The 23740-nt window shown below is 48.3% G+C and overlaps 1 protein-coding gene across 14 annotated transcripts in view; it reads right to left on the reverse strand.

Annotated features, from left to right (window-relative positions):
- Positions 1–21344, reverse strand: part of RUFY3 (RUN and FYVE domain containing 3) — a 31128-nt gene extending 9784 nt beyond the window's left edge. For 9 of the 14 annotated variants that reach the window (XR_014616133.1, XR_014616134.1, XR_014616135.1 and 6 more), the window contains exons 1-10: positions 21044–21344; positions 8258–8311; positions 4695–4868; positions 3874–3991; positions 2263–2364; positions 2033–2156; positions 1769–1830; positions 1618–1683; positions 1446–1515; positions 406–498 (exon numbers count right to left, since the gene is read on the reverse strand). Coding sequence is in view for 10 of the 14 variants with exons in the window: in XM_084205003.1 (XP_084061129.1) it covers positions 406–498; positions 1446–1515; positions 1618–1683; positions 1769–1830; positions 2033–2156; positions 2263–2364; positions 3874–3991; positions 4695–4868; positions 8258–8311; positions 21044–21341 (1161 nt within the window). In the remaining 4 variants the exon portion in view is untranslated. Of the gene's footprint in view, positions 1–405; positions 499–1445; positions 1516–1617; positions 1684–1768; positions 1831–2032; positions 2157–2262; positions 2365–3873; positions 3992–4694; positions 4869–8257; positions 8312–15282; positions 16050–21043 lie in introns of those variants that run through there. The other 5 variants (XM_084205005.1, XM_084205001.1, XM_084205006.1 and 2 more) reach the window with 5 other exon arrangements.
- Positions 21345–23740: the final 2396 nt, after the last annotated feature.

Genomic DNA, 23740 nt, shown 5'->3' on the forward strand with positions numbered 1-23740 from the left:
AGGTCACTTGGTATTGTGTACTGCCAGCCCTCACTTGACTTCATTACTGGCTTCTCCCCAACACTTGGAATTCTGCAACGATTCAGGACAAACCAGCACAACTCCCATTTCCTCACTTGCCTGTCCCCCCCACAGTAAGTCCCCCTCCCTCCTGGGCAGGTGTCCCCTGACACCTTGCCCAGCTAGCCATAAGGTGTGGGAGCTCCCTGCTCCATCCCTAGGGGCAGCTAGGATTCCCTGGGGCAGGGCCCATCTGCTCCCTCTGCACAGGGCCCACCTGCTGTTGCCCTAATCCCTGGTGGGGTTTGTGTGAGACAGGCAAGGAAATGAACTCTGCTCCAAGCCAGGCATTGGGGCTGGGCCTGCCCCAGGGCCCAGCAATCACACACACACACACCCACCAACCTTACGGCTGGACTCCAGGATGTAGGAGCTTTCTTCCTTAACCCGCTCCATCTCTTCCTGCAGTGTAATGATCCTGTTGTTGGCCACTGCAAGCTGGGAACAGAACACGACAGTTAATGCACCAAAAACATACTTGGCTTGTTTTTTTTCTCTCTTGACCCCAGCAGGTGAGAAAGATTTGGCTGGAAATGGAGGATGAGCAGCACACAGCACCCTTAGGGACAGGACACCTGGCTCAGAGGAATTCCCAGGGATGACAGCACTGCAGGCCAACAGATTAATGTAAGTGTTTGGCCAAAGGCAAAAGGAACTTCAGAAACTCCTTCTGGCTTTGTAACTCACAACTCACGTAAGGCTCACGCACAGGAGCACCTCAGAGACATTCCAAGGGATCAGCCATGCTATCCTGTGACAAACACAACTCCTGGATGTGAATCCGAGTCCTTGGCAGAGCTCAGGCCCGCCAGGCATAGGGCTGTGACGTGTGACACAGGCGTGCATTGTCACCACAGCCTCACTCTGCACATGCTGCAGGCTTCCCTTGGCAGCTTCATTGCCAAACCCCAAAAGCACTGCAGGCAGCACTGCAATTCCCTCCTGGTACCACACCACTGTGCAGGCAGTACACTAAAAGGCACTCAATGAGCAGGTAAGACCTCCTGCCACCCATGTGCCAGGGAACTGACCCCCAAACATTTTACGATATTTATGCCATCAGTAATGAGCTGCAGATCCATGTTAAAACACAGACTGCACTTATGCCTCATGTACCCACTGTTTTTCATGCTCAGCCTGAACATCTCACTTATAATGACATTTTTTCCATTACTTTTTTGCAAATTTTCATAAACATACAGTTGATTTTCCAGCTTGTGCTCAGTAGTGATGGCCAGCGAAATTCCTTGGTAGGTCAGCTATTCCACTTGCATCATTTAACACCCCTCATTCTGTACACCAGACATCTGAAAGGAATCCCTCCTCCCTGGTTAATCCCTAACTCCCAAAGGCCAAAGCATCTGGTGGTTTTCCATGACACTTACCTCCTCAGTCAGCTTTGTGTTGGATTTCTCCAAGGCATCCACCTTGGCCTGCAGGTTGTTTACTGTAGCACTGTTGAAGAGATAAAACCCTTCAGTAATTGCTTCACTTTTAAAAATCCTGTTTTGTCTTTTGTTCTACAAGACAATAAAGAGCCAAGAGAAAATGTGTTACCTTAGATGTCTGTTGAGCTCTTCTACATAGTTCTTCTGGTCCAAAATAGCAGTTATCTGACCATCTCTGGAAAAAAGAAACAGGGCAGCCTGGAACACCTGAACACACATTCCCAAGAGGGGAGCAGGAAGACGACTGTGTGTGCACCTACCCTTCGCTGCCTTTCGTGCTGTTCCCATCTTTCAAATACATGGAGAAATCAATAACTCCAACCTGGAGAAGGAAAATTTGCATGCTGCATTAAACACTTGGTTTCTACGACCAACCCACTGTTGCCAGGTGTGGAAGTTCAGAGTTAGAACATCAGCACCTGCTGTACTTCAGCAAGGGTTCATTACATCAGTAAGCTATGCAAAAGTAATGATTTTTCCATTTTAAATGAGCAGAACAAACTCATTAAGTGAACACCCGGTACCTGGGAGTCCAGGTCCTCTCCCTTCATGCAGAAGTTGGCATCGATGACATTCAGACCTACGAGGAGGCCAGCAATGATGGCACCTTCCTCCTCCATCATCAGTGCATTGGGCTCGTAAAATTCACTGTGGGATGCAGGGCAAGAGATACAGAGCATGAGATGGGAAAGATGATCAAGGATCTTACAAGAGAGCAGAAGTGAACCTAACTGAGAAAGAGTCCAGCACTCACCTGAGAAGATCCTTTCTGTTAATCAAGGCTTTCATGTACTCTGAAAGTTTCTTCTGCATCAGAGCCAGACGAAGCCAAGCTCTTCCTCTGCCCACAGGTGTCCTGCAAAAGCCAGAAACAAACATTTCCAGACACCCTGCAAGGCACAGTCACCAAAAGCTCTCATAACCCCACCCTACCTCAAGTTTGTGCACTTCCAAGACAGAGCTGGCACTGGTGCAGCGAAGTACAAGGGATGTAAGCACAAATAGGTGCAGACCAATTCGGCTGTCACTGTCTCTTAACTCCCGATCTTTTTGTTGCCATACTAAAAGATTCCCCTGGTTTCATCCCTGCTGGATGCTGCCAGACAGATCAGCTGCTTCAGCTCATCACCTTCTGAGTCACAACTAGTTCTGCCTAAGTGACAGGAACGTGCACAAACCAGCACAGCTGTCCAACACCACTCCTTAGGGTGGGTGGGCTGGATGGGAATGTGGCCAGAGAGCTCAGAAACACCAACACAGTTCTGTTCTCCTCAGGTGCTTTGCTCCTCAGTGCCCTCACAGGATGCCACGGGCTCCAGTGCCAGTGTGCCAGTCCTTCCCCTCTTTTCTCCCAGCCATGGGGAGCACATGGCTCTAACACTCTGACCTGGATGCCTGACCTCACCTGGCACGAGCAGCAGCAGCCCAAGGAAGCCATGGCCACCCGTGACTCTCACTAACAGGACCTGGCATTTCCCAAGGGTCACTGTGAGCACAAGAAACGCACCCTAAACTGGGTTTAAAACTGCATTTAGAAATGCCCCCTAAAACTGTTCTTTGCTTCCATTCATATCCCATTACAATGCTCTGCAACAGGAAGAGGTACCAGGAGCTCAGGGACGGCACTGGTCCTGTCAGCTGCTGCAGGAGTCCTGCACACACCTCCAGGAAAAGCATTTGTCTGTATGAACATGACTAAATACTAACCCAAAGCAATTTATTGAATTTATCCACCTATTCTTTCAGCAAAGATGACTCATCCTTAGTCCTGATCCTTATTTAAAAGCTTCCTCACCCATTTTTTCTATTCCAGGCTAAAAGCTTCTTACAGTTTCTCTTACCATGAAATAGGCAAGCCTGAATGTGATGTCTGCAATTCCTACGAAACTTTTACAAGTATTATATGCTTCCTGTGGCTTTTTGCCTGCCCTCTGTAACACAAACTACTACCTTCTCCTGCTTAGTCCTAAGCTTTCCTCTCACATACATGGTACCTGAAGTCATTTATAAGAAGAATTACCTACATCAGCCTCAAAACTATTTAAACTGTTATAACCTTCCTGTTAATTCCCTTCCTCTTGAGTCTGACTTCATAAATGCTCAATAAAGGTTGTTCCCATGCCGGAGGCACAAGCAGTAAATGCACTGCTGCCCTTAAGTGGCCACACTCTCAAAAGAGCAAGAATATATCCTGTGCTCTCCTGCTGCAAATCCTTGATGAAGAGTACAAGCAATGATCCCTTTTTACCTGCAGAAGAGAACAGATGCATTCCTGAAGGTTCTGTGTGCCCTTCCTTCTCTTCTCCAGGATCCCTCTCAAAATAAACCCATATTATGTACTCGTGCAATACGGGAGTGTACTTACTTCAGCCCTGGGAGATCCTTAACGCTTGCTGTAATCTCTGCAGCCTCAGGAACAAGTTTTTCTACTAATTCTAGAGGTCCCCAAAATGATTTATTTTGCCCAAGAAAAGTCTTTTTGGCTAAAAAACAAAAAGAAATAAAAAATGAGCCTGTTAGACCTGTGCTGATATAACACATTCTCAAACAAGTGAACCAATTAGCCAAATCCTGCCAGAATGGTTCCTCTGGGGCTGCTGCTAGACAGGCACTTGGTATCCTGGAATCTCAGGATGGTTTGGGTGCGAAGGGCTCTAAAGACCACCATTTTCCACCGCCCTCAGCTTCCCATCTCCAGCTACAAGGACACAAGGACAGCACCTGAAGGCCAGTCCATACTTGGCCATTTGGGCTGTGAGTCAGGATTTCACAGTCAAGCACATGCTCTACTTTAAAAGCAGCTTCAGCCACGAGCTGCACACAGCCCAAACCCTCTGTTTAGACAGAGCTATTGAGAAAGGAGCTCTGGGGTTGCAGTTCCCCTTCCAGCGAGGGGATGCACTGCTAAAGCACAAGGAAGCGTAGAACAAGGTGTCACGAGCTTGCCAAAAGCCAGTTGAGTTCCTGATCACTCAGTTACACCCCAGACCACTGAACTGCTGTTTTCAACATGGCAAGCACCTGCCACAGCTCAGCCTCCCCCCGCAGCAGGCTCTGTGCCTTGCTCTGGCCTGCCCAGTGCAGTGCGGTGGCAGCAGCGACCGTGCGCAGCCCCTCCCGTGTCCCGTGCAGGCTGCAGAGCCCCGGCAGCCCACGTGGCTGCTGCTCCCCAGGGCAGGCCGGTACCTTTGAGGCCGTGCTTGAGGCAGTGCTCCATGACCACGAAGAACTGCTGCAGGGGCGCGTAGTCCGAGTCCAGCGTGCGGCCCAGGTTCAGCGCGGACTCGATCAGGCCCTTGATGCTCAGCTTGGCCATGTTCATCAGGTTCATGCGCTCGTTAGCCATGAGGTAATTGGGGTCTGCAACAAAGCAGGGAAACTGCTGCTGAGCAACAACAGCTGCCTTCATTACACTCAACACCCCACCTTGCTCTTTCTCTTGCTCAGCTTTGAAGGCATTTTTGGGGCAGCGCGTTTCCCTGGAGGCACTCTGCAGGCCTTTCGTGGAGAAAAATCAACACCAACTAGCAGTTTAGGGCCAAAGCCACAGGGAATAGACAATGTAGCATACTGATGCATTGGGTGTGCCTTAATACTTCATACTGATACTATGAGGGTGCCTTAATACTTCAAATAACTACAGGAGCTCACTACTTTCACCAAAGACAGACACATTTGGAGCCCTGTTCCTCCTGTGCTTTGCACCCTGAGAATGTGTCTGTGACCATCACTTGTTCCAACTCACGTTCCCAGCTACAATCCAGTAAGAATCCTCCACCTGTGCTTTGTTCTGGTTTGTTCTTCCATCTAAAAATCACCTTGGACCCCCTTCACACTTAATCCAGCAATATGTGTCTCTACCCCAACTTGCATCTCTCTTCTTCAAGACTATTTTTTAAGCTTAGATGTAACATAGAGCCAACTCCCACTTCCCTCTCTTGGTTTTAACACTACCACTGGTTTTCACCAGTGAGGAGCTGATCTTCATGGCTCTTAACAGGTGGTACTAACCCCCCAAACTCACAGATGTCCCAGGATTATATTCTTCCTCTTCCACATTATAAACATGCAGCTCTTTAGGCCTGCTACTCACACCAAGTTTTGACCTGCAGTTCTCAGGTGCAGGAAGTTTCACCCCTGTAAATCCCCCACTTACCCAAGGCTGCTGCCAACAGCCAGGGACCCTTGAACCAAGCTGCCACCTCGAGTTAATTAACTACTCCTGGCAGCAGAGCCCTGCCCTGAGGCTATCTCAGACTACAGACCTAAGCAAGAGGCACCCTGTCAGCACCCACCAGCCAGAAAGAGAGCCAAGAGCCCAGCTAATACACCCACACCCGAGTGCACGTCACTGTGGGCTGGGAAAATCCAGCACAGGGAAGGGGAAGAGCCAGGGCAGCACCAGCATCCAAACCTGATAGCACAGCTCATTTGTTCAGTCCCTCCAAAAGCAGCTCAGGACAGCGCTTCTCTCACTCCCCTTCTTCTTCAGAGAGAAGCAGCACCACAAGTCTCCTTCTCTACATGTATTTCCATAGTTTAGAGAACTTCCAAGTACTCATTTAGGAGTGCGATGCTCAGAGCAGCACTGGACTGGAGAAAGACTGAACTCTGTGAGGTGATTTTACTGTCTTTCAGGACTACTGCTGCCTGAAGGTGATGGGTCTGGCTGCTCTGGGGGTACCCTGAGCCCGTGAGCTGCTCTGCATTTCCAGTCAATTTTCTGCCCTGCAGTGTAGCTAACAGCCACCATGACTGGGAATGGAGACTCAGGAACGAGTCAGGCACAGGACTGCCAACACAGAGAGCTCCTCCTCATCCTCTCTGATCACATTTCCTCACTGGCCAAGGCTGCTGCCCTGATGGGTAGCAAGGCGTCCACTGTGACTCTGCTTGGGGGGCAAACCCATGGCTGTGGTTATTGGCTAATTTCAATAGAAAAATATTTTCACCATATCACACTAATCCAAGGTTTCTGCTTCCTCAGTCTGCTCTGAGCAATTGTGCTCTGCACATGCAGTTTATCCACGATTCTCATCTTGCAAACCAGTTAGCTTATATGGTGTGAAACTGGATAACATGCCTAAAGTTTATTCCAAAAACTAAATGCTAAGTAATTGACACTCTTGCTCTACGTACTGCACCAGGCACACCTTTAAAGAAGGCAGGGTAGGCAGGCAAGGCTGACTTGCACACAGTGAAACTGTCAGGCTGGCTTTAAGCTGGGACAAGTGTGACCCTGATGTGCTCCATCTGAGCCGGTACCTCCTCCAACTCCCTTCTGCCTCTATCTGCAAAACCTCTGCCTGGCCTTTCCTACACAGCCCACATCATAAACCTTAAAGTAAATCCCCAGCCCTTGAACTTGGCCTTCCCACAGGGTTTGGGTTTGGAATGACCTCTTAGGACATTTTGTTATTTAAATATTGCAGCTTCTACAGAACAGACATCTTTTCTAACCAGCTGCTTCCATGAAGATGCTTCCAAAAGCATTCAAGAATCCTGTCACTTGTTTAAATGGTACAATCTGTACCCAGGAACCTGAAAGTCAAGAAAGAGTCAATGCAATACAGGATCTCAAAGGGTTAAGCTGTGACTGGTCTTGGTACTTCTCATTTGGTGACAGTAAATTTTATCACTCCTCATGCTTACTCTAAAAGAAGGAAGAAGCAACTAAAATGAAGCTAAAACTTGGATTCAAGGCAGGGAATGATGAGACACTGGAGAAGTGAACAAACCCACTGCAAGCAATGCCAATTCATTAGCATTTCATCATAGTTCTCCATCTTACATCGGGAACAACAACCTAAAGTAAGCTGAAATTTACCAGCGCTGCTTCGGTGTGGCAGAGAAACACCTCTCACCTGACAAAAATGCAAAACAACTCATACAGTATTTTATGAAAAGAAGTCTCAAGCCCCTCCTTTTTCCTAAAAGCCTGCCTTGGAAAATGCCCTCCTCTGGAAAGCAGCACGAGCTGTTGTGCCAGGACAGGAGGACACTGCCCGTGGCTGAGGAGGCTGCGGGCAGCACCCGGGCACAGAACCAGCCCAGCAGCTAAAGGCACCATGGTGGAAGAAGAGCAGCAAGGAACACTGTGCTCAGTGCATGGGAACATCAGCCTTTTGTGCTGCAAACACCTGAAACCCGTGCAGGAGCAGCTGTATTTAATCACCAAAGTACCAAATTGATTAACCACTTGCTACATTGGGAATTCAACTATTTCACATGTGCAGCGTTTCTTAAAAACCAAGGAAGGAGTGCTATAAATAAGTTTGTCTTCTTGTACTTCACAAGTTTTAAAAAAATTTGCAATGCAAGTTTTCGAATAATTTTTGCCAAGCCTTGGCAAATATTGCCAGAAAATCTGAAGCATCTAGACAGAAATACTGCAGAAAGTCTGAAGCTTCAGAGTGATTTCTGAAATATTTTTTAAAATTTAGCTTCCATATGTTGCTGCAACCTTTGGAGTTGTGCTTCTGCAAGCTCAGGAAACGACTGCTTCTGAAAGCATTTAGGAGGAGCCAAAAAGCCCTTGTTGATCTACTTCTTCTACCTCCACCTCAAGTCAAAACAGTAAAAAAACCCACAAACATTTATTTAAGCAACACCAAGAAAATGCAGGAAAGCCACAGCTACTGGCACTGGAAAGGTAAACTAACTGCATTTTGCACTCAGGCTCAAAATAATAGTGCAGAAGCCAAGGATTAGCACAAACAAGAGCTGTGAGATGTGGGTGTGGAACGCACCTTCGGAATCATCGCGCAATTGCTCCACCACATCTGTCAAATCCTCCCAAGAGTCTTTGCAAACAGCAAAAGGAAAGGAAAAGAAAGAAAAACGTCATGCAAGCCGTGATCTAAAGGAAAGATTCAAAATCAAGGTGTAAGAAAAGCATAACTGAAAGGGAGATTTGCATCATACAAGACTTAATTTATAGTGGTAAAAGATCTGCAAGTCAAAAAGGTTCATTAGTCTGCACAAAGCAATAGAGCAAAGCATTTTTCTTCCAGAGCCAGACCAGAGCAGGCTTCAGAAAAGCTGCAGAAGTTTTGTTTCTGCATTAACACAAGCAACATTTTTGTAAAGCACACCCTAAAATCGAAAGCAACAAAAACATTACTTTATTTATAAGATAAAAGCACTAAACTTGTGATATTTACGCAAAGTCAGCGTTTGCTTCAATTTTCTCACATCCAGCCCCAAGAAGAGCTGCTGGCAGGGACACAGCCACACATGGGAAGCAGGCACCTTCAGGGAAAACACCAACTGAGGGCATTTTAAAGGTTCAGCAGAGCTAAAACTCTGTTATGACCCTCACCCCAAATGACAGATCCCGCAGATGTGACCCAGCTGAGCCCTACACGGGTCCCAGGCTGATGATGATCCCCTAAGGACTCAGTCAGGGGAGCAGCTCTCCTTGGCGGGGCCAGGGAGGTATCCTGGGGGAGGAGCAGGCAGGACAAGGAGAACTGGTTTCAGCACACCCACTGCGTCCCTGTTCCAAACCCAGCGAGCCGAGCCACACAAACGCCCCGGACCCCGGGCATTGTGCGCTCGCTACTTACGCACCCGCGCTCCCCAGCGCTAGCCCGCCATCGGCTCAACGTCCAAAGCCGGGCAAAGGCTCCGGCCCTCGTCCCCAGCCAGCTGCCCCGACGATCTGAGCGAAGTCCAGAGGCTGCCGGGCCCTCCTCCCTCCCACGCAGGCCCGCCTCTGCCCCGGGAGCCCCAGTGCCATTGGAGCCGGCCCGGAGCGGAGCCCCGCAAGGCCCGGGCGCTGCACGGCGCTGCCCGGCGGGCCCCGCAGCCTCACACCGCGCTACGGAGACCTGGGGCCGAGCGCTACTGCAGGAGCAACAGGCACCTCCCCTGGAGCCAAGCCCCGGTGATGCTCTCCCCCACGAGCCACAGAGATTGGTTTTGGTCTCTCACGACAGGCGCTCAGCTTTCCAAGGGCCAGGAGACCAAATTCCACTGCGGTGTAAGAAGCTGTCCCCGACGCTTCCCGGGACCCCGGGACTCAGATCCAGATGCTGATCATCCCGGAATCCCTACCTGCACACAGCAAGGGAAGCCACAGACCGCCACTGCAAGGTCTTGTATCTAATACCGAGAGGTTGGATTTTATTCTTAACCCAAAGCATTAACAGGGAAGAACGCACAACCAAAACCAGATTTACCAGTACCTGGCTAACAGACACAGAGACAACTGACAAGCTTCATTTCTTCTTTCTCATTTATTTTTAACCCTTAGCAAGTAACCCACGTAAAGCTCCCAGAGAAATATCCAGAGGAGTCACAAATATTTTCTTCTCTTCCATCCCTACAAGCCAGAAACCCATCTTCCTACTAGCAGGAACTGCACGAAGTTAAACTGGAACTATGGCATTTGCATAGGTTTAAAGGCAAAAGCACACACTTAATTAGCACTTCTTTCCTATTTTCGTTCCTTCTCCATGCATCCAGCTGCACTTTGCATAAAGTTCATTTCTTCTTTTACCTTGCACATTTTCCCACTTGTCTGGAAATTCCACCAAGCAACAGTGGCCGGGGGGGGAACATCTTCCCACAGAAAAATCACAAAAACTTGAACTATCGTTTCCATGGTCCTTTTGGGGTGTGAAAAACTCAATATTTTTGATTATGATGCAAATCATTTAACTCACTATATAGGAAGTTTAGAAAACAGGATGATCAAGGCTTTTCAGTCTGAATAACAAGATTAACTCATTTCAACCAGACTGCCAGGAAGATTACTATTATGGACCTGAATATCCCGTTGGAATGAACACTCAAGCCAGTTCTTCAGGAAGGAACTAGAGAACTTGTTTCTAACACATTAATCACAAAAATCCCATCTGTTATTTGGACAACAGCGGGGTTTGCAGTCACTCCCTTGGCTGACACAGCAGCAGCATCTCACTCAAGGAAAGGGAACACTTTCCCAAGCCAATGAAAACTTTTACAAGTAAAACCTGGGAGAATGGAACAGCATCAAAAGTATTTCACACTGCTGTTCAACACTTGCTATGTTTTTAAAGGCTGAAGTGATTAGGCTAAAATAGAGCTGGGAGTCTGAGCCTTTCTGAACCAATGAACACCATCTCACATACAGCATCTGGATATCAAGGCCCTCTAAAGACAGATTAAATGGAATCACAGATTCAGACTGCCTTGGGTTGGAATGGACGTTGAAGTTCATGCCATTCAACCCCCTGCCTCTGTCCCCTGCATGGACAAGGACACCTTCCCCTATCCCAGGTTGCTCTAAGCCCCAGCCTGGCCTTGGACACTTTCAAGGATGGCACAGCCACAGCTTCTCTGGGAAACCTGTGCCAGGGCCTCACCACCCTCACAGGGAAGACTTTGTTCCATCAGGAAGAAAAGGTCACCAGCTTTTAAATAGGTCAGGACTTTTAGAATTATTTTTAAGTACAGAAATCTTAAACTCGCAGAGAGAGGCTGAGCCATCAGTAAAATACCCTGAAAAAACCCAAGGCGTCAGTTTTGGGAAATGAAAACTGAGCTTGATACAGAAAGTCCTGAGTGACAGTGCCAGGTCAGCCCTGCTGCTGGGAAAGGCTTAGCCCAAATCTGGACAAATATTCCTTTATTATGAAAGGGGAACCTCTGGTAGCATTACTACACTTGAATTGCATTCTGATATTCCTCACCTTAGGAATACACTTAATAACAAATAGACTAAGGAATAAAATTAGGTAGATGCTGTTCATGTTATGGGAGGCACAGAACTAAATCTTTCAGGTTAGGTTTCCCAACATGGGGGATCACTAATTGTTGACAAAGAAAAGAGATCAGCAAAGGGTTTCAGCATCATACTCTTAACACCCTGCAAGCCCAAAACTGGGGAAGCCACCAGGCAGTCTGCAGCCTGCAATGCCAGGAACCATTCACTCAGGCCAAAATGCCATTTATTTTAAAACCCCCTGCATAAACATTCCATCTCTAAATATACACATGTACAAAGAGCCTTGCATACAGAAGAAAAGGGCAGTCCTAGATCTGCAAGAAACCAGAAGGAAATAAAAGGAAATAAATACAATTTGGAAATTCTCTATTACACCTATGGGACAAATAAACAGCCAGTGTATATCACATGAAGTCACAGTTTAATCCCACCCCAAGTCTTACTCCATCCCCACATGATTACCATCAAATAATCACCCGATTTCTCTACGCTGCTACTGGGTGCAGCTATATGGAATGTTTCTGCACAAGCAGCCTGTTTTCAGAGGGAAACACATGACTAACTGCTATGGGAAATTTCTCATCCTATTTTAGTCCTTGACAGTTTACACCAAGAAACTAAAAACCCAAACCCTTGGGTTTTTCTCCCCATCTTTTACTTCCTAGTTTGGCTGACACCCAAGTGGTTTCTCTGCAGCACTTGTGACTTGCCACCTCTGAGGGCTATAATTCTGCCCCATGCTCCCCAGCTCTGACTTCATTTAGACTGACACAGCTGAAAAGAGCAAAGAAAATAACTCTTAAGAGTAATTTCTGCATTGAAATCTCGATTACACAACCTAACTGCTATTCCCAAAATTTATAACCACCAACACGCTGTAATTCATTTAACTTGCATTTAGTGACTTCACATTTCTTCTATTAAATCAGGTCTCCAGCTCCTTCAAACTTCTCATCTATTTAGGGGTTTCCATCACCCTATGTGTTTTAAGAGGCTTTTTGCAAATACAGAGTCATCTCATGTAGGTTTTTGTCCACACCTGAAAGGTCCCCGCCACTCTGAGTACGATTCAGATTTGTTTTCTAATGGGAAAGGCCCAAAGCACTGAAAAATTCCACCTCTCTCACAACTTTACTGTTCCTATTCCACACTACTACAGAAACCCTAAACCCAAGCGAACTGTTGCCAGTTTGCACAACAAAGGCATAATCAGTAAGGTTATGGTGCTTCCCTAAACCATTCTGAGGTACGAAAAACACTTGGATAGAAAATGGAGAAAAAAGGTCAAATCTGACTGATGAGTCAATAATCAGTGCAACAGATTAATGGGCAGGAGGTTTTAAGAAGAACATTTGTTTCTCCTGAAGAGGTCCACAACTCCTTGTCAGGCCAATTCTACACAAGTATGTGCCAGAAACTAAAACTATTAAATTACTGGACAAAAAAAGGAAAAATCTGACCTTAGCTTCTGCCCTATAGAAAAGATAATTTCACCTTTGCATGCTACAAAATCTAATTCCAATTGCTGCTTTTAGTGCAAATAGAGGAGGATGAATAGAGAGAGGAATACTGTAATTCCTCAAAGTTCTCTCAAGTCAGCACATGTATTCCTTCTGGATGCTACTACAAGGTGAACCCATGAGGACAAAAATTTCCACAGCTCTTACTGTGAATCTCCTCATGATTATTCAAGATAGAAATTTAACATCCAGTTACACAGCCTAAAAAAAGGCCATTTTGTGTAATTTCTCTCCACAGCTGAGACCAGTGTTCAACGCCATCCATACACAAACTCTGTTCAACACCACAGAATTACAATCCAGGTGGTTTTTACCTCCATCCCTGAAGTAGCTTCCAGGACCATCACACGCACTGCAAGCAAATGAAGTTAACAACCACAATGTCACATTTAATTTTGAGGGGTCTGCAGAGGACAGTAAGGTTCTGAGGGTCTTATTAAGATTACAGCCTGTTTAAAAAAAATGAGTTCTGTCTCTAACCCAAGCAGATTTACAGTAAGCAGCAGAATCTCCTTATTTCCATATGCACACAGAATTGCTTCAATCAACTGAAAAAACGTATTAATTGCTTTTCTTGTTCAATTGAGTGGCCATGCTATAGGTTACATGGAACATACACGGTTGCAAACAACTCAGTACCTGCTGCTTGTTTCTAATTTGAAGATAAGTTTTGCTTATCTCTTCTCAAGCTCCAGCTCTGTGCAGGACTGGAATTGCCGTGACTGGCTCTGAAGTCAGGATGGTTGCTCAAGGGCTGGGGGCACAACAGATCACAGGGTGAAGAGAGGCCAGGGACCAAACTCCCCAGAAGCAGCAAGAGCGGAGGGACAGCAAATGGCAGGCTTCAAATCTTAATCCAACAAGCTGTTGGATTTGGTACTTACTGCAACGTACATTTTATATGTCATGATTTCTAAGGAAAGAACTGTCCTCTGTTATGCCTTTGGAAAAATTCTACAGCTTTTTTTTTTCCCCTTCTTCATAATGCCTACTTTTGCACATCAGTTTTTTTAATGGAGACACTCCCAGGGACACGAGCCCACGCTCCTGTCCCCCTGACCTGTGCACACCCTGCAGACACAGAAGCAGTGCTGATGCAGTAGCACCAGACCCAACACAGGGATACAGCTGTGTCAGCTTTCCTATTGTCAACGCTTTTCCTGACCTTCTCTGTTCAAAATACAACTTGGATCCAAATACACCTCCCAAACAACCAACCAGCAACCTTCATTTACCAGGAAGGTTGTTACTCTGCTGCCCTTTTGCATTTATTTTTGACATATGAATTAAATAATACAGTAAAGAAATGAGCAAATGCTGTTTTCTAACTCCCTTCTGGTATTCACCGAAGAGTGACTGCAATTACACCTTGAAAAACAATGGAGTAAGACCAAGGAAGGTGTCTGTAACACACAAGAACATGGGAACTGGAAGACAACTGAATTCCTGCTCACCCAGTATTCACCTCCCTGAACCCCTGGGATATGCTTCAGAGGGAATGCTAAATTCCTCCTTTAGAAACCTCTGTCTGGTATCCCACTGCGTGACTAAGTACTTGGCAAGCCAAATGCAAACCCAAGGGCTACTGTCACTGAAAGCAGCTGTCAAATGGAAATGAAATTATCCCTTGGAAATTTATTTTAAAGCTTAAATCCCCACCACAGTTTCACTTGCCTCATTCAGCAAGACAATATAAGACACTGCTGACTTAACCAGGCAGCATCAAACGGGCCAAGCCAGACTGCTCGGTGGAGTGGCATTTCAGGAGTTAGGGGAAAAGGGTCAGGCACGAGAAGCTGGGGCCTCCTTGCTCTAAAACCAAATGGTGCATCCAGCAAGGACACTCAGAACCTCAGCACCTGCAGAAACTCATCACCTTTCCTTCTTCTCCACTTGGTTACTGGCAGAGCCCTGCATAGATGTCCTCTCATGCTTTTAGTACTCAGAGCATTCGATCCTCATCCTGCTATTAAACTGTGTTTATCAACCCAAAATCCTTTTTCCAGGGGAAAGCAAGATGCGCTACATCGCCACGTTTCAGGCTTCCAAGCCATTACAAACAGCAGCACGCTCATCAGAGGCGAGCTGGGGCACTGTGATGGCATCGTCACCTGACAACGGGCATCGCTGCGTAATCGCTGGGGCTTTCCAAAAACTCCCCACGACCAGGCACACGCTGCGGTGCTGCCACTGTGCTCCCCGGTACCAGCCGGCTGCTCACTAACCGAGCTATCAGCCCCCGGCCTAAGGGCAAAACCAGGATTAAATGCTCTCACCGAGCACACATCACGGTTTTCTTCCTTCCTGAGATACACAAACCCGATACAGCTAAAAAGAGAATGCATCACCAATCTGCCTTAAAGGGCTGGGTTACAAATTCGGAGGGCAATCTGAAGCAGCAGTTCGGCTTTCTGCCGTGCCCAGGGCTGTCCAGGCTCCGCAGGCGGGACACGAGCATGTGGTCCCGGAGACGCCCCCTCCCAAGCGGTGCAGCGCCGGAACAAAGCCGGCCCGGGGCTCCCGGGGCACAGCCGGACCGTACCTTCGTGGGTAGGCTCGGGGTCGGGTGTCAGGGAGATGTCATCCAGCTCGCGCAAGCACAGCCACTCTCCATCCATCGACACGCGGAATTTGCAAAGATAGATGGTCTCCATGGCAGCCTGAGTGATCTTGTCTGTGGTGGGGGTTGGCATGTCGCTTTGAGGCGTCAGAGCAGACATGATGACTCAGCTGGTACAACAACAACGGGGGCAAAATAAGGACTAAAAACAAAACCTTTCTGAAGAAGAAAATCAGAAATACCTTGCGATTAAAGGACAGATTGCTCAGGACCACAGAGGCTGCTCTGGCCTTTTCATAGATCAAGCAAGGTAAAAACGCTGCTCCTTCCCGCTTAGCTCTGCCTCCCTCCTTTGCACCGACTGCCGTCGCCTCCAGTTATGCTAGAGACTATTGATCCTCAGCATCCACAAAAACCTGGCTTCTCCACCAGAGGCAAGAAGGAAAAACAAGTAAAAAATATAAAAAGGAAAAAAAAAAAAAAGAGGCAGCAGAATCAAAAAATAGTGTCTTCCTCTGGTGATGACCCCAGAAAAAAAACAAAGGACGAGCGGAGAGGCAGTGTCCCGGTGTGCCGAGCTCCGAGCGCTGCGCCCCTCTCCCGGCGCAGCCCGGGCAGCGAGTGCCGCCGGGATTGGCTGTGCGCAGGGAGCAGGGTGGCGACCAAAATGGCTGACTAATGAACTGAGCTGGAAATCCAGGCTCATGTGATCGCCTGCGATTCCCAGGATGCTGCCGAGACGCTGCTGATGCGGGGCCGGCAGTCAGGCGCTCCTCGGCACGGCAGCTCCTCGCCGGGCTGTGCCAGCCCGCTGGGGAGCGAGCGGAGCACCGCCGCACCCCCGTCCATCGCCCCCGGAATACAAAGGAGCAGCGCCAGCAATACAAAGACACATTTGTATTCCGCTCACATCCCTGCATGCCACTACAGGAATTCAATCGGCACCTTTGTTTTCACGCGAGGTGTGCGAGGCGCGGTTTGGGTTTTATTCGCTGTGCCGTATTCTCAGGGGGCACCTTGGAGCTAGCATTTCCCACGCACAAAAAAATATTAGGGTGGATCTATTGTCTCAGGGTAACTGGAAGGAAAATATGATCTGGCTCTAAGCACTCAAGTGACTGAGGATGAAGCTCTTTTAGCAGGGCATGTGCACATAGGAGGACAATAAAGGAGAACACCACAAACACCATGACCCAATCTTTTACTTTAAAAAATCTCCCCTGAAAGTTGCGCTGCTCAGGTGAGGATGACAAAGAAATACTGCTACTCGGCAGGAAGAGAAACAGGCTTCCAGGCTCTCAACAATAATATAATAATGGTATTTTATAATAACAGCACTGCATTCCCTGTCCCTTCCTGACTGCTGAACCTCACCTGTGTCCCCACCCACAAGGTCCTGGTGCTAGGGGACAGGAGGCGCCAAGTCACCAGACAGGCTTCTCATTCCCAAGGTCCCTGTAGTGTCACCACCCACTTGAACAATGCTACCAGGCACCAATAAATGAGCTTATCCAACCTCATTCCCGTGTGGCTCCAATACATTTGAGGAGAGCAGATGTGTGACAGCCATCTGAAATGGACGGTCAGCCTCACAGAAGGCTGGCACCAGAACAATACACTGATAACAACACGTGCCCAATGTACAGCACCTAGATTACTCTCCCTGGTTGTTGTTGTTGCCCTAAGAAGTACTCAGAGGGACGTTTCCTGGGGATGTGAAATGCCAAAGCAGATTGCTGGCTACAGAATTCAGCGTGCCAATGCAGACAGCTGTCAGGAGAAAATGGCACCATCACGTACAAGCCTCATAAAACTGGGCAAGAGGATTAAGAGCTGCTATTTCTGACTGGCAAGAGGAAGCAGTGACTTTTGGTGAAAACTTCCTGCTTAGTGCAGCACATTTTGACTCAGCAACTCTTTCCCCATTAGGCCAAACCCGAGCAAGCACCAGGCAGCCTGTCCTGACAGCGACGCAAAGGGCAATTATTTCATAGAAAACAAGAATTACTGTTGTTTCTTCTCCCCAAGAGAACAGAGTTCATAAAGCGTGCTGACAGCATCTTAACTTGTATATTTATACACCCTTTCAGCAGTCACAGCCTCTAGCTGCAGCATGCACATCGCACCACCCCAAATTGTAAACACAGTGACAGGGCCATGTACCAACTGCTACAGAACAGCTGCTGGCCCTGGCTAACCCTTGGACAGGGTCTAAACAAACGGCACACGCTCAAAACAAACCCTTTAGGATCAACAAAGCACCATCAACTATTGCTCAAGCTATTATCCAACACATCTCACGTACAGACAGTTTAATTTCTTGGTTTTCCAAGCAATTAGAAATGCCAACAGCACTGGGTGTAACCCTGCAGCTCCCATTTCACAATACAGGTCTTCAGCTGAATTCACCACAGGCAAGTGCCCAGCACATCAGGATCACAGGGAGGGTCTGCTAAAAAACCAGGAACCATTCAACTTGCACTGGTTTGCTTTTAGCATGCAGAAAAGAACAGAAGCTAGTAATTCCTTTCCAGCTGAGTTCTATTTTCAGGCTCCTTTATGCAATGATCCTGCTGCAAGTACTCCACAGAGATATTTAAAGTACTAGGGAAATGTTCTTTAACTTTGACTTATTTCCAAAAAAAAAAAAAAAAAAAAAGAAAAACAAACAAACAAAAAAACCCAAACAGGAACTGTTTAACTTATGACTTTTTACCTATTGATTACCACCTGAAAACCACAAGACAAACCTTCCCCTACCCCCATCCTCTGCCCCAAAGTGATTAAAAGCAACAAAGCATCTCAGGAAGCAACAAAAGAAAGGTATCAAACGTAATGTTTTCATAAAACCTTTCATACAACTACCAGGCAACTCAAGGGCATCTGATAAGGCTCCGTCAGGGTTCCAGGATGGTCATGGATACAGGAAAACCCAAATCACGGATAAATGCAGAGGAGGTTGTGCAGGATAAACCACTTTCTCCATCTCAAACCAGTCAGGCAGCCTGGACTGGTCCTACAAACCCTCCTGTGAGCTACACTTTGGCACAAGCCCTTAGAGGCTTTGGCTAGATTGCAAAACACAGCAGGGGTCTGCCAAAACATTTTCAAGATTCTTTAATCACACACTGACTGCGTTGGAATTTTAAGACCAACCACCTGAAGATCAAGCACTCCCTCAGCCACCAGTATTTGGGAGGTCAGCTGTACTGCAAAGTATTTGGAGTTTCAAAGCTGAATGAATTAGAATAATCTACACGAAGAAACCCAAACAAACTGCCAAACCACCCTCAGGACTCCAGGGAGCATCTTTGGGGGCACTTTTAGTTTCAGAGTCTGCCCGGGAGCAACCCGTGCTTCCATCATTAGGAGAAAGTTTTCCCTCCTCACTGTGTAGAGATTGCAAAGCAAGGAGGACAAAGCCATCTCTGACATGGAATGTAATCTAAAAAGATAAAATTAGCAACAGCATCTACATGGCAAAGTCTGCTTGTGACTCCTCTGCCAGGACAGATATGCACATTACCTCAAATACCAGCTACTCCCAGCCCTACAAGCTCAAACAGGAATGGGCAAAAGGAGGTTTAGCAAGCCAAAAGTCAGTAACAATTGCTTAATTAAGAAGTGACAAACAAATTTTTCTTTACCTACTGTGAAACACAGAGATATTATTTAAGGATTGAAGTAACTCTCATAATTGAAGGAAAGGGAAGGAAAAGTCTACTTCAAGTACCACGGTATTGGGTAGGCTTTCAGTGAGAACAAGCAGAAGTCTGGGGTTTGGTTTAGGGTTTTTTTAAGGATTGCCTAATCAAGTTGCTTTGATTCTGTTCTAAGGTTTTGCTGCAGGTCAGCATGTTTAAGTACATCATCTTGTTCCTTCTGTCTGGAACCACCTGTAACAAGTAAGCAGGTGTTGCTGCCATAAAAAGCTTTTGCAGTCTCCTTCCCTAAGCAGCTCTGGCCTTCACCTGATGTTCGGAATCAGGTGAGAATACAACAGAATAGTTCAAGGACTGAGTTGTAACAGGGGAAAAAAAGACTTGAAATCAATCTCCAAAATATTGTGAAATACTTTTTGGTGTAGTGGCCACTACCACCCTGTAACACTTCACAGCAGAACTCTCCTGCTGCTCTGTGGGAACAAATGAAAGATGCTCTTAGAAATGTGAGAACTGGAAAAAAAAAAAAAACCCAACAAGAAAAAAAGAAATGGTGGGAAAAAGTGATTTACTGACAGAGTTTGCCCCAGAAGACAGAGTTCAAGACACTATGCAAATAGATGCTGATTCCTGCTCCCTCCAGACACTGCTACCACTGCATCAGTCAGCCCCTGAGCGAGCTGTGACACTCGATACTGCACAGGCAGCTCCACCTCCATGGCTCACAAAAACAAGGGAACTTTTATATGCATCTTGTAAAGGTTCCTCACAAAGCTTTCATGAACCATCACTGCAGAATAAGGCTGTCACAGGATAAAGCACTGCTCAACCACTGAGCTTCTCCACCAAGTCCCTGTGCAGAAATGTGCTCATCTCAATGCTTCAGTTCCCCCACGTCCAGATAAGAGCTTCTCACAAAGTTTGAACGGCTACAATTAAATATTTTTCTCTAAGTCTTCTTTTCTATCAGAAGTAGCTCAAGCCCTTGCCTGCACATCACAGGGTTTACTATGGGTAAACATCTCCTGATTAGGGAAAAATTGCAAGTAAAACAGAAGGTTTCCAAAGGGGTCTGTCATTGCAAACAATTCAACATAGAGGGACTTTGGACATCAGTTGGCAGCCACAGACAGTCCTTCATAGAGCTCAGAGCAAAGTCAGGGCATTCCACCTCCTCTTGGCATTACAGCCATGGACTTCTTACCTCACTGGTTCTGGCTCTGCTGAGTAATGCCTTCAAGTACATCAGCTTCCAAAGAAGAAAAAAAACCAGATACCCACTCCAAACAAATCAGCTCCTGAGTGAGTGAATGCTCACCTGGGACAGGAGGTGACAAAGCAAAGGCCAAAAGCTCAGTCACACACGCTCTGGCAGCAGCCCAGAGGATGAAGCTGCTGGTTATTTTTAGGATGGATAGAAAAGAGAAGATCTCTTCTGTATGCACCCATGTGTGTGCTTCTTATTTGATTTTAAAGCACACCCAAGTACTTCAGAGTACTCCAGTTACCACAAATACACCACAAGAACATCATAAAGAATCTTACAAAGGAGAACGCTATTTGTCACCCAACACGCCCCAAACAGCGATGCACTTCAGCCTCTTCAGGTCTCAAGTGCAGTGTCCTAGCCACGGATTTATTTTCTGCACCAACACCAGGAGCAAACTCGAGAGGGTGTTCCCCAGCCCCTAAACTCTACACCCCGCGTGTCCAGGACAGCCTGTTGGATTTCCAAGGGCGGCCCCGATGCTCCCCGATGCTCTCTGTGGGGCTGGTTTTGCTGAGCTGCTGGGCCAGCCCGGCTCACATGCCGCCCTCCCAGCCGCCTCCTTCCGAGCCCCGCCGCCCTTCCCGCAGCCGGGAGCAGCCGGGTCCCCCCGCAGCCCCGCGGGGAAGGGGCATTTTCGGGGCGCTGTCCCGAGCCGGCCGCGCCCGTGGCTGCGAGAGCCGCACGCCGCCCGCCCGGAGGGCTCGGGGCAGCGGCACTCCGGGAAGGGAGCGGCGCCCAGGGACCCCCCGGCCCGCCACCCATCCCGCCTCGATGGACGCTCCCGGCCCGAGAGCAGCCCCGCGGTACTCACGGGCTCCGTCCGGCCCCGGGTAGCTCAGCACCAGCACGGGCAGCGCGGCCCCGCCGCGGGGCGCCGGGGGTCTCCACAGCCCGGGCGGCGCGGCCGCGGCGCCGCCTCCATGGCCGGGGTAGAGGAGGAAGAACGGCGGCGAGGCAGGGCGCGCCTCCTCCTCCTCCGCCGCCGCTGCTGCCGCCGCCTCCCCGGGCTCGGGCCGCCGCTCCATGCCGGGGGACAGCTCCGCTTCGGCCACGTCCCGGGAACTTTCCGCCGCCGGCGGCGGCAGCGCTGCCCGCTCCGCCTCCGCCATCGCCGCCCCAGCCCCCGCCCCGCCCCGGCCGGGAAGCGCCGCGGCCGCCCCAGCCTCCGCCCCCGGGGGCTCCCCCCGCACCGCCGGGAGCGGCTCGCCTCGGCACGGAGGGAGCACGGCCGGTGGCAGCGCCCCGATAGCCGCCACCCTCTGATGGTGCAGCGGCTCTTACCCGTGAAGCGAAGCCGGGGCACCATCTCCTGCCTCCCATTGGCTTTCCCCGGCGTGAGAGCTCATGGACAGCAGCGTTTTGAGATCCTGGGACAAAAGGGGACAAAGTCCAAGTATATCCTTTAGTATTAAAACCGCTAAATATAGCATACTACTGGCAATTTCACTTGGGACAGTCTATAAGACAAGGCAATTAATGTGGATTGTGGTGCTGTCAGCAGGCAGGAAGCACATAAATCTGCCAGTTTTTAAAGAACACCCTGCCTTCCGTGCACTTGGGTTAAGCTGAAACACGTTGCTGCTTTGTTTTTAAATCTCACATTCAAATTGCAAAAGCAAAGCTGTAAAGGCTACTGATTCATGGAAACTGATTTTTCAGCCCTGCCCCAAGTCATGCAACACGTTGCAAGTAATTGAACAGATGCTTTAACCCACTTCACAAATCGCACAGCTGAATGTTTGAATTTCTACATGCTAACAAGTAGAAAACAATACCCAGACTGTGTGCAATGGAAAAATTATGGAACACAGCTAGGAAAACCCACACAGCTAGGAAAACCGTGACAATCTAAGGCAGCCGCAAATGTATTTCCATACGAGTTAGTCAATATATTGCCCTTGCCCTGTATAAACAGAAATTTCAGGTAGCGATGCAGAAAGCCTTGTCTCCCTCTCTGCCACTGTACTTTTCTGCCCAAGCTTCCAAAGGCAACCAGGCTTACTCTGGATGCTCATCACCCCCCAAGGATTATGTCCAGGTGCAGAAAAACAATAGCTCATACCTTGGAGCTTTCTACACTCGGCCTGTGTCAGTTTAAATATCAATCACTTATGTGCAGGTGTGGCAGGACTGACTGTCCTTTGCATGACTGTCCTCCACGCAAGCGGGTGGAAAGGACCCAGGGCAGGTCCTTCCCTTGCTGTGAGGGTGATGGAGGTGAGGCAAAGTTGTTACCTGAGGTGAGTCCCACCTGCTTTAGGTGCTGCTGAGGCTGCCAGTCCTCTCCAAGCAGGACCCTGGCAAGGACAAGAGCCGTCTCACGGCTGAAGCATTTCTTGGCAGTTCAGCACATTCCCCAGAAGCAGTACTGGAAAAGGGAAAAAGCGGCATTAACCAGGACATGGATCCACTCCTTGCTTCTTTTCCTGACCTGTGGTCCTTGCCTCGTTTCATGTGTCCATTTTCTCAGGGATTTTCAAAGCCTGCTCACCAGGTATTTCTCTTCAGCACAAAACATAACCCCAAGCATTTCCTAGAGACACTGTACAGTGTCCCCCCCTCCCACAGCATTAATAATCACAGCATTCCCATGATCAGCCATACATAAAAGCATATGGGAATTATGTTTATGGCTCTGTCGAGTTTCTGAACTAATCAAGTGGACATAATTCCTGGTTAATCTTCATTAACCCAGGAGCTGCCATCTGCCGGCAGGCAGGGCTGGGCCGCTGACACGCAGGGCCTTCAGTCTAATCCCCAGCTTTCTGAGGAACCTGTCGGTAATGGCACACCAATTTGTTGTTTCCCTTATTTACTGCCCAGGTAGAAGTCACCACAATTGCGCTTGCCAGCTGCTCGGAGCTTGCCAAGGAAGCACAAAGCCAGACCCACGAAGACCGTTAGCCCTTCATTTTTGCATCAAGGGTGAAACATGCACGAGCAGGTTCTGTGGTAATGAGACCAGGGAGCATCTCTGTTGGCTCTTTTCCACACCTCGTGTGATGCCTGTTACACAATACCATCCCTCCCCAGAAAAAGCACTTAAGCTGCTTTTTTTGCCCAGCATCTTACCGCTGACCTCTTGGCAGAGCCTTCAGGGCATAGCTCAGCATTATCAGCGGCAGTCTCCAACCATGATCCCAGTGGAGAGTTAAAGGTGGGGAAATTCTGCTTCCCTCCTCATCGAGGCTGAGCAGCAAGGCTACTCCTTCTCCCTGGGAAGAAGGAGCAGCTGACACTGTTGTTTATAGTAAGGGCAGGTGAGTAACCACAGATCTAAGGAGAAGACCTGTTCAGTGCACCTGAGACAGGACTTTCCCCATCTGTCCAGCTTAACCCTCCTGTGATTCTTCCTCTCCCTTCAACAAGCAGCCTGGAAAATGACCAATATATTCTCCAGCCAGCAGTGAACAGTGTGTTCTCGGCAGAAACAGGCCTGGGGTGTTAAGGTTTGCACAGGAACCCCACATAAGCACATTTCACTTTCAGAGCACAAGCAGAGCACCTA

This window comes from Fringilla coelebs, assembly GCF_963513975.1.
Source record: "Fringilla coelebs genome assembly, chromosome: 4".
NCBI lineage: Eukaryota > Metazoa > Chordata > Aves > Passeriformes > Fringillidae > Fringilla > Fringilla coelebs.